The sequence below is a fragment of the Zootoca vivipara genome, chromosome 3, assembly GCF_965207765.1.
Source record: "Zootoca vivipara chromosome 3, rZooViv2.hap1.1, whole genome shotgun sequence".
Taxonomy (NCBI): Eukaryota; Metazoa; Chordata; class Lepidosauria; order Squamata; family Lacertidae; genus Zootoca; species Zootoca vivipara.
Genome location: NC_142586.1, coordinates 55,032,182 through 55,050,178, shown reverse-complemented (window position 1 = coordinate 55,050,178; position 17,997 = coordinate 55,032,182). Strand labels below are relative to the sequence as shown.

The 17,997-nt window shown below is 41.6% G+C and overlaps 1 protein-coding gene across 8 annotated transcripts in view; it reads left to right on the top strand.

The window, feature by feature from the left end:
• PTPRK (protein tyrosine phosphatase receptor type K) overlaps positions 1 to 17,997 on the top strand; it is a 340,055-nt gene that overhangs the window by 257,789 nt on the left and 64,269 nt on the right. For all 8 annotated transcript variants that reach the window (XM_035109047.3, XM_035109045.3, XM_035109041.3 and 5 more), the window contains exons 10-13: positions 1,553 to 1,754; positions 6,350 to 6,449; positions 11,925 to 12,198; positions 15,336 to 15,372. In XM_035109047.3, coding sequence (XP_034964938.3) covers positions 1,553 to 1,754; positions 6,350 to 6,449; positions 11,925 to 12,198; positions 15,336 to 15,372 — 613 coding nt within the window. The remainder of the gene's footprint in view (positions 1 to 1,552; positions 1,755 to 6,349; positions 6,450 to 11,924; positions 12,199 to 15,335; positions 15,373 to 17,997) is intronic.

Here is a 17,997-nt window from a genome sequence, read left to right as displayed (position 1 = left end):
TTCCTGAATCATGATTTAATGGAGCCCTGTCCAGTGAAGGCTACAGGTAATATATGTGAAATTTTATTAATAGAAACCTGACAATTCTAGTCTTCAAGGTAACATGCTTTTCCCCTTCAAGAAACTCTGAATGCAAATTCTGGCGATTCAAAAAGCAGCAACAGTGGTTTGATGAATGAGCCCTTGGGGAAGGAAGGGAAAACAATAATTTTGCACCAAATTTCCTGTGTATCTATCATAATCTGAACTGGGCAGCCTTGACAATATTACTTTTCTGCTTCAAAAACAAATTAAATACTTACAGGAGGCAGTTAAATGCCATCATATTTTACATGACCTAGCATATTTCTGCTTATCCTCATTAGCGCTTTACATTCTTGAATTTCACCACTATACTAATGAAAAAGCTCCGTATATCGTGGGTGGGCTTGAATACATATGTAGTATTGCTTCACTATATTTTAAGTAGTACTTTTTAACAGAAAGAGAGGAATGAAGGAAAAAAGCAGCTGTCTGCCACTTTACGATAACAAAGCAAATAAGAGGGCTTCTTGCCTTCTTCACCTGGATGACAAGATTTGAAGTAGATATCTGATTTTGTAGAGAAATTAGAGAAAGCCCACACAACTTCTGACTCAACAGCCATGTTTGGTAGCCTGGGGTCAGGGGACAGGACTCAATATACGGTACGTCTAGATTTTGCCACTTGCCAAGCTGCAGTCAGCATGATTGGTCCAACGTTGTATATAGTAAGTCCAAGGGACTGTTTTCTGCAGAAGGGCCACATCCCCTGGTGATGAACCTTTGGGGGCTTACATGTCCAATGTGCCAGAGGCAAAAGTGGTTGAGGAAATGGATGCAACTCTTCCTGTGTATAGTAGACTATATTCCAGCCATGGATGTTTCTATTCAAGCACCATGCATCCAGGCATGTAAGAGACATGTTTATAGTTAAAGGACGGTTCCTGATCTGGCAAAACTACTTGAGGATGATGCAGAGCAGGGCTGGTGAGGGAACGTGGTCTGGGGAAAGTCCTGGGAGCCAGAATTAGAGGCCTATAGGGTCTGGGGTTCCCTATTGTATAGCCTTAAATTAGTGGAAAATAGAACCATTTTGTTCATCTCATAAAAATTATACAAGCCGAATCATTCTTTCTGATTACAGGTAGGTAGCCGTGTTGGTCTGAGTCGAAGCAAAATAAAAAAAATTCCTTCAGTAGCACCTTAAAGACCAACTAAGTTTATATTTTGGTATGAGCTTTCATGTGCATGCACACTTCTTCAGACCAACTTAGTTGGTCTTTAAGGTGCTACTGAAGGAATTTTTTTTTTTTTTGCATTCTTTCTGATGTTACAGATTGATTTACCGAGCTTACAGAGAGCCAAGATGGAGAGTTTGTCATGTGTCCATTGCCACTATATGCTAAGTTTGGATTTGAAAGCAAGGTTCTTTCATTGAAATCCAGAAGCTTAATCTAAACGTTTCACTGATTCTCAGAAATTCCTTAATCCTGCCAGGGATCCTGCTAAGACTCTGAAATTGTTTCCACAGGTCAGTTACAGCAGCATAAGATCATTTGATCCCGCAGTTCCAGTGGCTGGGCCAGCTCAAACTGTGTCAAAGCTATGGAACAGTACACATCATGTCTTTTCCCATCTACATCCCGGGACTACCTACCAGTTTTATATAAGGGCCAGCACAGTCAAAGGATTTGGGCCAGCAGCGGCAATCAATGTAACCACCAATATTTCAGGTAATGGCAAGCACACACAAAAAATATTATTCATATTCTTACATTTGTTTTTACATTAAGGGAATACTAACAAAACATGTTGGCTGTAGTCAAGAGAAGATCATTGGGTTTAATTTAACATGCAAGGAGGGGATCTTGCGTACAAGAGTGCAAGCTCCGTCCCGCTCCCCTTGCTCTGTGCATGTTCTAGGGCGATTGTCTGCAGTGGGGAAGCCTCTTTTGTTCATGGAGGTACCGTGTTTCCCCCTTTTTAAGACGTAGCCATAATATAAGACATAGCAGGATTTCTAAGCAGTTGCGCGATATAAGCCATAACCCGAAAATAAGACATAGTGATAGACCCTTCCCCCCTCCCGCCAGCCAACTCTCCCCCATAAAAATCTCTCCCCATTTTACTGTCGCTCCAAAGACACGTATTTCTTTTAAAAGCTTGTAAAAATGCACCGTAGAGCCGTTCCTGCAGCCTCGTGATTCCCCCTCCTGTTTCTGTAAGCATTTTTTAAAATACCTGTAAAAGGATTCCAAAATATTTTTTTTTTAGCTAGGCTGTGTGAGCTCTGCTTGCTTGGTGAAGAGGAGAAAAGTGGCATTTGCGGTGGGGAGAAGATGAAAGCACGAGGGAAAAAAGAGGGGCGATTGAAGACGCTGCCTTCCCCTTTAGGGAGAGACTCTGTGTGCGCGTCTCTCTCTCCCCCCCCCTCTCTCTCTCTCACACACACACAGCCCACCTCTCGCTTCCCCCCACCTTTCCCCCTTTTAATAGCCTTTTAAAAAGTGAGGATTCTTTTTTCTTTCCATTGCTTGTCTGTAGAGCTTCCCCTTTAAGGATTTGTACCGGTACCGGGATCGCTGCCGGTGGCGCAGTCCTTGCCTTGGGGATTAAGGACTTTCCCCTTCTCGATGTTTAGGAGCTGCTAAACACTGCCCTACACCCTACACAAAAGTTAACATTTTGTGGGTAAGAGAAACACGGACGGGTTGTTAGGACCAGCAGATTATCTCACCCCGCTTTCTGCTGGCTCAATTGCTACTTAATTGCTACCATTTACCATCTTAATTGCTGCTCAGCTGGCTTCTTTGTTTTGTACAGTATCTCAGCCGGTAGCCTCTTTGCTATCAGTGCTACAAAGTGCTACATTGTTGGAACTTTCGCTCTTAAGTCTTGGGCAGTTGGCTGGCTGGTAGAGATCCTTATTTGCTTTAGTATAGGCTACTGCTACGACTGCATCACACAGATAGATTCCATTATACAGTACTGGTTTAAATTTAAGAAGCTCCAGTGTAGCAGATTGCTATTAAGTGAGTCCCCACCTGGGAGGGGAGAGAGAGAGAGCAGCCCTTCGGAGGAGCTCCTTCCCTCCCTCACGAACATCCCAGGGCCGGGGAGAGAGGGCTGGGCCAGCGATGCACACACCTCCCTTCCCTCAGACTCCCTCTCATGGAGCTTGGTGGTGGCTGTTGCCCGTCATTTTCTTTCAGTCAAGAGTCCTGCCCCGCAGGGAGACAGGGAGAAAGAGGGACACTGCTCCTGATGTAATAAAAATACCGGTAAGACATTCCCTGAAAATAAGCCACCCAGTGTTTTTTTGAGGAAAAAAAGTGATAAGACGGTGTCTTAAAATGTGGGAAAGACGGTAACTGCATGTTTGCAACCCTGATACTCCAGGCATGGGAGCCTCCACAACTACTGGAGGCTTGCTTGCTGAAGACAGTTGCCCCTGAACATGTGGACTATGAATGGGATGGTCTGGGGGGCAGTAGAGAGAGAGACCTACTGCACTCATGCGGTCTCCCCGCCTTGTGTGTTAACATACTCTGTAAAGGCCTTCTTTGGTGCCCCTGGGATAAACCAGAATCCTCAAATTCAAAGCTTTCATTTTTTTTAAAAAAATAAAGTTTCTACTGTTTTTAGAACTTGAGGTATGATGCAAAACTTACTAGTCCCTCCCATGCTCCCTCCTCACCCCTCTCTCTCGGTCCACCCTTTCAGCATTTACTTTGCACTCACCTGAAAAATTCTAGCAAAGGTGGGAGAGAGGGAAAGGTATATATGTGAATCATGCATGTATAAGAGAAACACAGAAAGATGTCCATGCGTCTATGTTCCATATGTATGTCTGTACTCTTTAAGAGTGAATGTGGTATGGCCACCTGATATATTTTTTGCCTGGTGCTGAGACAAATTCTCCCTGTTGCTTTTAGACAGCAAAAGTGATAATGAGTGAATGGTAACAGATAACAGAGTGTTTTGCACAGTATTCTGCTCAGGTGTGCAAACACTTAGAAAGGAGATTATATACACAGTCTGAAACCCACATGGAGTAATTTGGATTATTTTGCATCCTTGCAGAAGAATAGCCAACCTTCTTGTGCACTTATACATACACACAGAATCATAGAGTTGTCAAGCTGGAAGGATAATCTAGTCCATCCCCTGCAATGCAGGAATGTGTTTGCCCAATGTGGGGCTCAAACCAACAATGCTGAGATTTAAGAGTCTCATGCTCTACCAATATAGCCATGTCCACGGTACTATTTATACAGCATGAGCTGTGTGTTCCATTTCATTTATTTTACTGAAGGAATAATGAAAATTGGTGTTAAAATCCAAACTGAGATGCCTAAATGAAAAGAATGCACCTCTAAGGTTGTTCATAATTTTATATTAAACTTTACTGTGTTTGCTATCTTTTATGCACAACACAAAATAGGTAAGTAGTGTTTGCATATGAGTTATATCAAATAGGAGGCTAAGGCAGCCACAGTTCTTCAATAGCCTAGCAGAAGGTTCTGGGCTTCTTTGGAAACTGAGCTTTGTAGAGCTACTGGAAGTGAGTGCTGGAGTCCTGGGAAATGAATGCAATGTGTTACATCAGCTGCTGTTTCTCTGTATCATCAACATGGCCATTAAGGGATACACACATTTTGCCACGCTGATACAGCATTTTGACTTTGGGCCAGGTTGCTATACATTATTCACTTAAAGAGCATTGGATGTTTACTAGATCCAGCTATGTTGGGAGATCGTCAACCCGATCTTCATAAAATGTTCCTGCTTTTTTCATTCTCCTACATTGTGCCATGGATTTAATGCAGGGGTGGAGAACGTAGTGCCACAGATGATGTTGGATTTCACATTCCATCAGCCCCAGCCATCATGGCCAGTGTTGAGGGATTTCAGGAATTGCAGTTGTAGATGGGGAAGTACCATAGCTCAGTGGTAGAGCATCTTCTTCATGTACAAGAGGTCCCAAGTTCAATCCCTGGACCCTCCAGGTAGGGCTGGGTGAGACCACTTTATGAAGTCCTGGAGAATTGGTGCCAATCATTGTAGACAATACTGAGCTTTGTCTGACTTAATATTGGCCAGCTTTCTGTTTCCCTGTGTCTGAGAAAGTTATGGAGACACCATGTTAGCTTAGCCTTGAACGCATACATTTTGAAATAAATGGGTAGAATCCAAAGTAGCGCTAAATCTCTTGTTCCATCAGTGCAAGGATGGAAATCCTTGCACTTTCTAGGGGTTTATAAAACCTTCTCGAGCAAATTTGGGGAGGCTGTAGGGCATACGCAGTGAAGGAGAAAGTCCTGTTGTGCAAGCAAAAATCTGTATGCTGACGGGACATACTGGTAGTTGGTTGTTGGTTTTCACAGCAAGAAATGAGACATGGGATCATGAATGAGTTCTGTATTCAGAAGGAACAAGTATTCGCTAGACTCCCACATGTATGGCAACTGCAAAAAAAATTTTCTGTCGGATACATGCCGAAATCAGTTCATAATTGCAGTACAGAGAGGAGACAGCCTGGTTCTACAGAAAGCTGTGTAAGGGTTAGAAGAGAGTCAGAAGCTGCTTGCTGTTGAAATGCAGGGTATCCTTTCATTTGAATAGTGGTTCTTTATCACCTGGCAGCCTCAACAGAAAAGTGATTCTGTTTCGAAAGACTGGGATTAAACATCAGGTTTCTAGAGATGAATAATTTAGGAATGATAGATTCAAGTTTTCAGAAGACCTGAAAAATTATAATTATTTTACCATGTGCAACTGTTAATGCTAATGTCTTTCATCCTGGGCTGCCATATCACTGTCACGTCATTTCATAATTTCAATCAATTAAGTGGGAAAAAATTGATCATGGTAGGACAGTTTATACATAATAGATACACAGTTCCACAATATGCTCCTGCTGTTACTTGAGGAGTATTTCTTATGCAACATTTGTTGAAACACTGAATAAAAATGGCCATGATTTCTTCAGATCATAAGAGTCTAACTGCAAGTTTTTCCACTGAGATTATTTCCATTCATTAATATACGCAAAAAATTATATACCACTCTTCTAGTCATTATGCTTCTCTCAGAACAATTAAAACCAATATGCAATGCATTCCAGAAATACAATAGTATTATTATTCATCATCCTCATCATTCACTTTCTTCACAAAAGCGAATCAAAGTAATTTACAAAAAGCATAAAACACTAAAAAAAAAACCCAACCATCTGATCACAATTGAGAAATGTGATTGTTTGTACATTGTAGAAACTGGTAGAAAAGCTGTCTGTTTTGACTGATTTTATTTTTCTTCTTATTAGCTCCCACATTACCAGACTATGAAGGTATTGATGCATCTTTCAATGAAACAGCCATCACTGTGCTTCTGAGACCAGCACAAGCCAAAGGAGCTCCTATCAGGTAAAAAAACAACCAGCACCACAATATGCAAACCATTTTATAGTTAAAGTCTATGGCTAAACATTTAGATCAGGGTAGCCAGCTACTGTCCCTCCAGAGGTTGTTGGACCACAACTTCCATCATCCCCATCTAGCATGGGTAGTGGGCAGAGATGATGGGAGTTAGAATCCAACAGCATCTGTAAGGCCACAGGTTAGCTACCCCTTGATTAGATAATAAAATAAATTTTCAATTATCAATAATCTTAGTTATTCAAGACCTGATGCATTGAAATGCTTCTTTGATTTAGTCAAGGTCTTGTTTAATTATTTGATCTTGTACTACTTATGGCATTTGTGAAATATGGAAGATGCTCAATCCTATGCAGATAGGACTTGACATTTGAGTAAACCTGCAACCCTTATATGTTCCTGGTTCAGCAGTAAAAGACTTGGGAGGTCTAGGTTCAAGTCCCCTTCTGCCATGGACATACCTGGGCCCAGGTGATGTGTGTTCCCTGTTGTTAAAAGGTGGAATAGTGGTGGGGATACATATGCATAGGGGACAATGCTCTGCAACCCCACTTGCCAGAAGAATTCAGAAAATTTGCACAACCTTGTTTTCATATGAAGCAAGATGGTGTTTCTTGCTTCAGCAAGTTATTTAAAATGACTTCTGTAGTCTGGATATCTCAGTTTAAAAATCTGTGTTTCACCTCTAGACAATGTGGTGAGAGTTGTTTTTGTTTAATTTTTGTAGCTTTTGATGTTAATAGTTTGTGTTTCTGTTCCAAAGGAGTCCTGGTGGCAAACACAGAAAAGTTAAAACATTACAGTTAAAAATAAAATGAAAACATATGGAAAACATTTATTTATTTATTTAAAAAACCTGTTAAAAACATTTAAAAACATTTTTAAAAGAATCACATACCCTCACATGTAATGGTTTCAAACTTGTCAGGACCATAGTCTTTCAACCTGGGTACACATGAATTTCTTTATGCTTCTCCTGAACATTGTTAATGAGGAAGACAGAAGCACTTTCTAGGGAGTACATTCCACAAACGAGGAGCTGCCACCAAGAAGGCCCTGTCACTGGTCAACAATTCTACATTTAAGCTGCTGTTTAAGCATTGAATGCAAGCCATTGAATATGAGCAAACCCCAGAGCTCTTCCATATGAGGAGGGCCCTTTGTTGGGCTAGAGACCCTCCTCACATAGAGGAGCTTTTTATGGTGCAGCAGCATCTGCTCCCTATTTACTATGGCACTAATTTCTGCTCTTTTTAAAACAATTATCTAGCTTAGCTCCAGGTTACTTAGTTGTGGCAAGATAAGTCCCAACTGACGTTCTGAAACCAGAACATCTCAGGATGCATTTTTGACAGCCCATTTCTATTCTCGATCTCTCGGGAAAATGCCAATGTTAAACAGTTCAACAAACTTACTCAATTTAAATATGCAGCATCTAATTATGTGTTTTAGGAGTCAGCCTTCCTGATATAAATGCTCCCTTGTATTCCTTGCCTGCTTCGTGCACATGCCTCTTGAAGCAGATGTTTGGGTAATCCAATTCAAATTTGCAGGTGCCGTCAATCATTCCTTAAGATGCAACATGCGGCAGTAGTCACAGCTCTAATCATGACATAATCGTGTCTTGCCTGCCAAGCGTTATCTCATAATCTCTAGTTTTCTTTATGGCCTCCTGAAGTTGTAAGCCAAACAGCAGACATGAAATACAAAGGGAGACTGGATGAATCAGTATTTATAATCAGATATTAAGCCTTACTTTTACCAAGCTGGAGGCTCTCAGCTCAGCCAGTAAGGAAGAAACATTTATTCATCAGTGTGCTGCAAAGAAAGGTGATTTGCTTATCAGTGGCAGCATGCACTATTTAAGCCTCTCTACTGAACAGTGTCTCCAAAATTAATAAATAAAGGTGGCAAGAAATTGCCAATGAATGATTGTAAGGACCAATTAATCCAGAATGCGGCAGCTAGACTGGTGACTGAGAGTGGCCGCCGAGACCTTATAACACCGGTCTTGAAAGATCTACATTGGCTCCCGGTATGTTTCTAAGCACAATTCAAGTGCTTAGAAATTTTGGTGCTGACCTTTAAAGCCCTAAATGGCCTCGGCCCAGTTTACCTGAAGGAGCGTCTCCACCCCCATTGTTTAGCCCAGACACTGAGGTCCAGCGCCGAGGGCCTTCTGGTGGTTCCCTCACTGCAAGAAGTGAGGTTACAGGGAACCAGGCAGAGGACCTTCTCAGTAGTGGCACCCGCCCTGTAGAACGCCCTCCCATCAGATGTCAAGGAGATAAAGAACTACACAACTTTTAGAAGACATCTGAAGGCAGCCCTGTTTAGGGAAGTTTTTAATGTTTGATATTTTATTGTGTTTTTAATATTCTGCTGACACAAGTGGTGCTGTGGGATAAACCACTGAGCCTAGGGCTTGCCAATCAGAAGGTTGGCGGTTCGAATCCCCGTGATGGGGTGAGCTCCTGTTGCTCGGTCCCAGCTCCTGCCAACCTAGCAGTTCGAAAGCACATCAAAGTGCAAGTAGATAAATAGGTACCACTCCGGCGGGAAGGTAAACGCCGTTTCCGTGTGCTGTTCTGGTTCACCAGAAGCAGCTTAGTCATGCTGGCCACATGACCCGAAAGCTGTACGCTGGCTCCCTCAGCCAATAACGCGAGATGAGCGCTGCAACCCTAGAGTCAGTTACGACTGGACCTAATGGTCAGGGGTCCCTTTATCTTTACCTTTTTAAGAAATTTTTCTTCTTCTTCTTCTTCTTCTTCTTCTTCTTCTTCTTCTTCTTCTTCTCCTTCTCCTTCTCCTTCTCCTTCTCCTTCTCCTTCTCCTTCTCCTTCTCCTTCTCCTTCTCCTTCCCTACCCCCTTTCAGACTAGTGGAGCTATATTGCTGTTTTCTTTATTTATATAAAAGCATTTCTAAACTGCCTGATATTTTAAATTATTTCATTACCTTTCTATCCCACCGCACCACAGTTCTCTCCTTCTCTGTTTTATCCTCACAACAATCCTGTGAGATGGGTTAGGCTAAGAGGCTGTGGATGACCCAAGGTCAGCTTCTAGAGAGTTTCATGGCCAAGTACGGGTTTTATTTCCCATGTATTAGTACTACACTCTAAGAGTAGTCCTTACATTCTACGAAAACCTATAGGATGAGCAGTGCACCCCACTGGCTTTCATTACTCTCACTGTGTTCTGTTTTCCAGGACAACATAGGAAGATAGCTGGTTAAATTTGAAGACTGAATTCTGCTTAGGCGTGTGCGCAAATAGCAGATTAAGTGATAAAACTGTTATAGGATTATACTATGGGAGGAGCGTTCTCATGATAGATTGTTCATCCAGTTAAAATAAACTCACTTCAAGTTGAAACCTAGATGTTCTTCAAACCCTTCCCCCTGATATACTAGTCTTATATGTGCTGTACACCCTCCTCAAAGCAGGCAATCTCCTGTTTGCCCCCTGAAATGACACACTCCAGCATCAGATTTACCACCTCGTCTGCTTCTTTTGGTGGATTAAGCTTCAGTGCCCTTGAAATAGCAAAAATTGAACACTCCCTCTGTTGCCTCCCTAAAAGATAATGAATGTTTGTAACTCCTCCCTTGAATGAAACCTTGGTTTCATGTTAAAACACAAATCGAATCATAAATAAATGAAACATTTCATACGCACGCTTCACCCTGCTTCCGCTCTTCCCTCGGGCTTTATTCTTCTAAAGTGGCCAGATATTGGAATTGACAAGTTTACTGATCTCCTGGCATTTTGGAGAGCAAAAGTCTTGTCATTTGTTTTGTGTTGGTAGCGCTCGAGAAAGGAGTGGCAGTGTCTGCAGAGGCGAGCATTAAGATGTCCAATGTTCCCAAGAGGGAAAGCCAATTGCTTATGCAAAACTTAGATTGTAACGCATTACTGCCTAGATTCTTAAGGGAGGGAATGAATAAAGCATGTATTATTTAACACCTTTTCATGTATCTGAAAAGAAAATTGGGGATTGTCTCCAACTAAGTCTAATTTGAGTGGGTCTTTTCTGAGTATGACTTGGTTGGATATCACCCTAATGGAATAAGCTTCCCCATCTCCCCCCCCCCTTTATTCCGGTTTGCCCCCACTGCTTCTCATTGCTTGAGGTCATGGTCACTTTGCTTTTTGCTACCTTTTTGAACCTGTGACTCTGTGGGTGTTGTTGACTTCCTAGCAGACTAGCCAACGTGGCTGCTGATCGGGTTTGATGGGAATTTGAGTGGTGAGCATCTGCAGCAGAGCATTAGAAGCAACTAAAAATGTCCCTTACACCTACATGAATCCCAACTAGCTCAAATGATTTCTATACGGCATTGCATGTGGACCTCCATCTTTTTGTATATGGTCCCATTTCATTTCATTGTGGGAGTCTAGGGAGGAAGAGATTTTGACGTACTGTACTTGAAAATGCCACGGTTCTTTTTAAAACAGGAGCTCAATTCAACTTTGTCCTTTATAGCACTTTCTAACAGAACATCCAATTGCTGATTATCAATTAGTCTAATGTTTCAGTTGTTTGCCTCTTTCCTCTATGGGGAAAAGAAGAGCTATAATTACATTCCCTGGTAAAATGAGATTTTTATGAGGAATGACCAAGAGCTGTCATTGCGAGGAAGGTATTGGCGAGTTTAGGCTGAAGTTTGTTTTGGGGTTAGCTTTTTTTTGTCCTTTTTTCTTTAATAGGCTAGATGCCATCTGCTCTAGCAATTTGTAACGTTTTTGTCAGTGGCAACTGTAGGGAAAGGAGTCAGACTATTTGCAGGGAGTGGACAGATTTCCGTCCATCTGTGCTTGTATTACAGGATGTCGCTTATACTTTAGATCTGCATAGCTGTGAGCCAAGTTGGATGCCACAGCAAGGTCAAAAGGTGGAGATGCCTGTCGCCGCGCTTCTGTCTCTAGTAATATGACAACAGCAAATTGGTGCTTCAGGCATTGCTTGGAGGCTGCCACGGCGGGCCTTGAAGCCGAGCTTTCTATAATATCCTTTCAAAGGCAAATGCTGACTTCAAATGCTGCAAATTATCAAGCAGAAGGATTAATATATTAAAAATGTCTGCGCTTAATGTAAGATCCAGTCCTGGTCTGCTTAATAGTTCAAAGTCTACATCAGTGATGAGAAAGGCTTTCCTGTTCCATTAGATCTTTTGGGTAAGGGAGGCTGAGAGCGATGCTGCTGTGAAAATAAAAGGAGAGAGCTGAAATTAAAATTAGGAGAAATAAAATTACCACCTTCCACTCGGGGCCTATTGGTGAATGTGATTTGGTTACGGGAAGTATAAGCTGCCATTTTTAAACCTGCTTCTCTCCTCGACTTGCGCTTCTGAGCTGAGTGTGGTGCTATTTGGCGCAACATAGTTACATGATATAGTGTTGTGTGCTGTCCGTCTGGCATCCTCTTATAAGTCATGTTTTTCTCTTGGCTTTTTGCAGCGCCTATCAGATTGTTGTTGAAGAGCTGCATCCTCATCGGACAAAACGAGAAACAGGTGCAATGGACTGCTACCAGATTCCTGTCACATATCAAAATGCTCTGAGCAGTGGCTCGCCATATTATTTTGCTGCAGAATTGCCACCTGGTAACCTTCCTGAACCAGCTCCTTTCACGGTTGGTGATAACAGAACTTACCAAGGCTTCTGGAACCCACCGTTGGCTCCCCGTAAAGGATATAACATCTACTTCCAAGCCATGAGCAGTGTCGAGAAGGTAGGCACCTCCCTGAATTTTCTTCTGGGGAAAAATCAGATCTGTTGCTAGAGGTTATTTGGACTATCAGGCCAAGGCCTTGGTCCAGAAAGATCTTCATGACACAGACAACTAGCTTGCACATGAGCAGCACTGAGCTTTTGACTTGTTCCTTTCATACAGCAATCCCTCCACCCAGGTGTGCACAGTAAACAACTTTCGATTTCCCTAGCCTATATCAAAAGAGGCTTGTTGAGCACCATACAGACTTGTTGGAGGGGTGGTGGAGAGAAGTCAAAAGTCACATTTGCTTTTATTTCTTGAAAACATTTTGATCCTGTCTTTCCAAACTGAGGTAGCAAACTGCAGTAAAATAAAAATATCACACACAAAAAACACCCCTCCTACTAAAACAGAGAGCAGCAAAGTTTTAAACAGCAACCTAAATCCACCCAGTGAAACAGCTTCTGTGTATGTATAGACCTAGACTCATGTCCAGAGGTTGCTCAATATGTTTTTGTTCCTGGTGTGAAAAATTCAAATGACATTATGGGTGAAAAATATCGCCTAAATAGACCGTTCGCTTCCCTTTAGCGGTATCTTCATATCTGCCACCAGAGGCAGGCCATCTCACCCTGCCTAGAGCAGGCACCTCCAAACTGCAGCCCTCCAGATGTTTTGGCCTACAACTCCTATGATCCCTAGCTAACAGGACCAGTGGTCAGGGATGATGGGAATTGTAGTCCAAAACATCTGGAGAGCCGAAGTTTGGGAATGCCTGGCCTAGAGCATCTAGATGTAGGCCAAAGTTGTTGGGTTCTTGTTTTGCAAACCCTTTCTGTGGTTTCCATTTTCAAACGTCATGGCTCTGTGCCATTCATATTCCACACACCATTTCCCCCACAGCAACTATTACTGTTTGAAAATTTAGTACGTTTCTTTAGGCCAGTAGCGTCAGTAAAATAATTTTCAGCCATGTATGTTTCCACGTTCCAAGGAAAATAATGCCCCTCCTACTGTTCTCAGTGCTCAGGTAGTTCAGGAGATTAAATTGCTTCAGGATAAACAAAACCCAGCTTCCTCAGCAGGCCTAATAAAGCAGTGCCCCACATGCCGAACATCAAATCAGAAAAAAAATAAGTTTGTTTTTAAAAAGCCACTGTAACTCCCATAGCAGCTACATGTTTGTGAAAAGCATCAGTATATAGGTTTGCTTCCAAATTGCTTGACCACTGTGCTGGTAGGAAAGGTATGGCTGCCGATCGCCATTGCTATTTCCTCCCCATTTGATATCTTGACACCATACAGCACTGCTTCTATTTCAGTATGCATATTGATAGAGAACAAAGCAACAGGAAGTTAAATACTGCAGGCAGCTCTAGGTGTGAAAAGCAACATGACTTGATAAGCCCCATGCTGCTGCTGCCACTGAATCATTTTCCTTTTGTAAACTGAAATGCGGTATGGGAAAGGGAGGAAACGGCATTTGGAACAGTGGCAGAGATATTTAAAACTTCAATTTGAGAATTAAGTATAGTCTTGTATGAAATCTCTGTCTCCTGGTTATTGTGCCCCAGTAGCAGATGCCTGAGGAGCGAGGAGGTGGAGAGGAGGGATTTGGGGGAGATTGCACCTAGGCTGATAGGCTTCGGGAAGGTTAATCTGCTTTCAAAAGAAACCAAAGTGATTTCTACCCTGCCATTTGGATTTCAGCTGCAGCTAGTAATGAAGAGATCACAGCTATCAATGACTTTGCCTTTGAGGCTCTAGAATGAAGCCTCGCCTAATGTCTATAATTATAAGAATTAGCTGTTTATCATAGCAAGATGAGGAAAATGTCACAGCTTGTGAATTTGTGTGCTAGAATAGCTGTGGAACTGGAGGATTTTCCTGATGGGAGAAACTCATGTGGTTTTTTAAAAAAATATAAATAAAAATGGATAGTTTTAGAATAATTTCATTCTGATATTAGGAAATCAAATTTGCAAATGAAGCTGGAGGTAAAAAGATTACAGGAATCTGGGAGGCCCTATCTAAGTATTTCATTATGTGCCACTACAAAATAGATGTTTTATTAAATCCCATGCTGGTGACACATGACCTAGCTTTAAACATGGTTTACAGTCTATGGTGGAAGGGGCACCTTCTTCCACATGTGGTGGGAAAATGAAATAGTACAGAACTTTCAGCTTGATGCCTTAGACTTGATGAATTTTATCACAGGCTCTAACATTTCCCTACATCTAGCCCACATTTTGCTACATTTTGCTATTTATTTATATTTATAGACCACCTTTTTTGGGGGGGGGGTGTTATCCAAGCAGTGTACAAGTCCAACTGCATATAAAATATGACTAAAACACACAGACCAAATGAAAAACAAGTACTGTATGCATATTACCATCATTAAAAACAGAGATAAAATCAATAAAGCATGAAAACAAATGCAACTAAATCAAGTGTCTGGATAGGCTTGCTGAAACAGAAAAGTTTTCAACAGGCTTCTAAAGCTGTAAGAGCATCAGAAGAGGCTGCTAGATCAGGCCAATGGCTCATCTAGTCCAGCATCTTGTACTCATGGTGGCCAACCAGTACCGATGGGAAGGCTGAAAGTTGGACCTGAGCCCAACAGCACTCTCTTTACCTGCAATTCGCAGCATCTGGTACTGTTGACATAAGGCAGCATAGCAAAAATACCCACTTAATGTCAATAGTACAGTGAAAGCACCTGCTTAACACGGACATACAGAGGTACATCCTTCCTTCTTACCCTTCCTGTACTTTTCAGTGGCTCGTTAATAGCGTGGGATTCTCTCATTGCTGAGAAGACTGCAAAGAAAATTGACGTTGCCATGGGTGAACCTAAACTAGAAGCCTTTCTGCTTACCTGGAGTCAATTCACTGAGTGTGCCAGAGATCTTGATAGATTAGAAGCCCAGCCTGTAAAAGTACATATACATATATGAAAGGAATTTCAGGCCCTTACTTAGCTCTGCAGTATACTTTCACTATCACAAGTGTTGACCATGCCATGCCTTATTCATTGTATATGTAAGTAGTTCATAAGTGTGTTTGCACAGTGACCTAAACTAACTTTCACTGCACTTACCAAGCTACTGGTGCTAATTGCATTTTTCTCCCATTTTTCTCCTTAACAGGAGACCAAAACTCAGTGTGTTCGAATTGCTACCAAAGGTAAGAGGCTTTCCCCCTCTGAACTTTGATAACTTACTTTGGAGCTTTTTCAATGTGACAGTTCTGTTACTGTGAATTTGTACTTGGAGCTCAGATATAGTGCCAGTAAATGTTTGGAATCCTCTTGACATCTACATATGTGACAGAGTGGGGCCTCCTGGATGCTTTGGTTTCTGGTTTTGAGGAGGAGAGGTGCTTATTGGGGGGGGGGAACTGGCGTGTTAGAAAACATGTTTCTCAGGGGTTGGTAGGTTCCATTTCTTGTGATGAGCTGGAGAATTAGGCAGCTGTATAACTTCTAAGAGAGAAATTATTTGAGGCAGCAGGACAGCACTGCGGTGTGGTATAACATGACAGTTTGTGATGTTCCTCTGTCATTTTGGTTCCATCTTAAGCTAGTATAAGCACTAGGACATCACTCCATTTTTCTGCTCTTGTTAGGGCTGATCATGTAGCTATTTCTTGTTTTTTAAATTGCCTTTTTAAAAATAAGAATGGAAAACTGAATAACGTGGATCTAAAGCAAATGGATAGCTCACTGGCAGGTTAATTTCAGTTTCTCCTTATACAACAGTTTAATCTTTAAAAGTTGCATCTTCAGATAAGAACTTAGAACTCATGTTCTCGCCTTCTGCTCTGTGTTTACAGCACTCATTACTGAGTTCACTTTATAGAATGATTAGACAGAATTAGATGCTGCATTCAAGCAGAGAAAACATGGAGGAGTACTATTAAATAATCAAATAGTACTTGTCACATCTTGGTGTACACTCATTCTATGCATTTGTTGATATAATCAGCAACTATCTCCAGGAAAAGAGCAAAGTATTCCAGATTTGCTAACATAGATGAAACAGATTTCTAGAATAAATGCTTAAGGGAAGGGTAACTTCTTGTGTAACCAATGTAACTTCAAAGTTATAGTAAACTCCTGTATGTGAGCATGTTTTTAAGTTAGTATTCATTACCCTTTCATTTACCCCAGTTGCAACAATCATTTCTGTCCTGTATCAGACTCTACAGCCACAGCAGATAGCTTTCAGCAGTTTGACTTTACCTTCAAAGGGACACTCCTCTATTGTCTCCTGAGATGGATGGATGCCAGCCCACCTTATAAAAACCCTGGGTTGTTATTCAGTATTACTATAGCCAGTTGCCAATGAAGGTGTGCTCCTAAAGTAAGATTCAAATGACACCACAGAAATCCCAGATCACTGTCCACTAAGCTACACCAGTTTTTATTTGGAAAGTGAGCTGGTTCAGATGTATCATAGCTTAGATGTGAAAGAGCCTTGCACACATATTCACACATGCAGCTCCTTCACATGAGTTTTGATCAAACCAGGAACCACAGTTTCCTGATTTATCTATACTGAAAACGTATGGTTAGCAGAATTTGAACAAATTAGGACGTTAAACTGATTTTAATATCTGGACTTGTTCCAAAGCTAGTAACCATAGGTTCCCAGATTGGCTGAAATGAAATCTATGGTTAATTGTAGACTTCCTGTTTTGCTTGCTTGCGAAGAAGCTGTGTACACAAATAAACAGCTTGTTCATATACAGTGGTACCTTGTTTCTTGAACTTAATCCATTCTGGGAGTCCATTCGACTCCCGAAACCATTCCAAAACCAAGGCACGGCATCCGATTGGCTGCAGGAGCTTCCTGCACTCAAGCAGAAGCTGCATCGGACATTTGGCTTCCGAAAAACGTCCACAAACTGGAACACTTACTTCCGGGTTTGCGGCATTCAGGAGCCGATTTGTTCGGGAGCCAAGCCATTCAAGTTCCAAGGTACCACTCTATTGGTTTTTAAATGCAAGATAGGATCATCAAAATGTATCGACTTGAAGCATTAGCCACCCACCCCAACCATCATGTTAGAGATTCTGAAGCCATAAAACAAACAAAGCAAAGTCGTCATCTTGGACTTTTATAATACCATAATCTTGTCCAGAGGAAACCATTGCTAATGTCCAGGTACAAATGTGGGATAGCTGCATGTTGCCACCTCTTTATTTAGGATTTTACAGATAAGACACACAAAAAAAGATTTCATTTTCTGTTTAATGTCTTGGAACTGGAAAGAGTCACAGTCAAATCCAAATTCCCACCTCCCAAGCCAAACTCACAAGGTAACCTGGTTGTAATGCCTATCTCATAGCCTAATACATCATATGGGGTTATTTTGAGGATACAGTACAGAGAAGTGGGGTGGTATAAACACGATAAAAATGGGGGAGGGGTGTTGTAAAACAGCAGCAATTCATAGAGCAGGTTGATCCTGATCATTCCCCACCCCCACCCCCACCGCCGCTCTTCCAAGATAGCACTTTCCTCCAAACCTTTTGGTATAAGAGTTTCCAGTGAATTTCATGTTGTTGTTGTTTTTGGTAATTTTTTTCATAGCAAGCTGCTCTTGGCAATTCAAGGTTCCTTTCTATGGACACCTACGGCAAATTTTAAATTACTTAATACCTCTGAGGCTTGGAGCATTGCCCAGAGTGGGAAATATGAAATCAAATTATTCTGATAAACACATCACATAATCACAAGCAATAAAAAGCAAGGACCAGAAATCACTTTGCAGGCTACTTTGGCAACTTTCCCAAACTCTGCAATA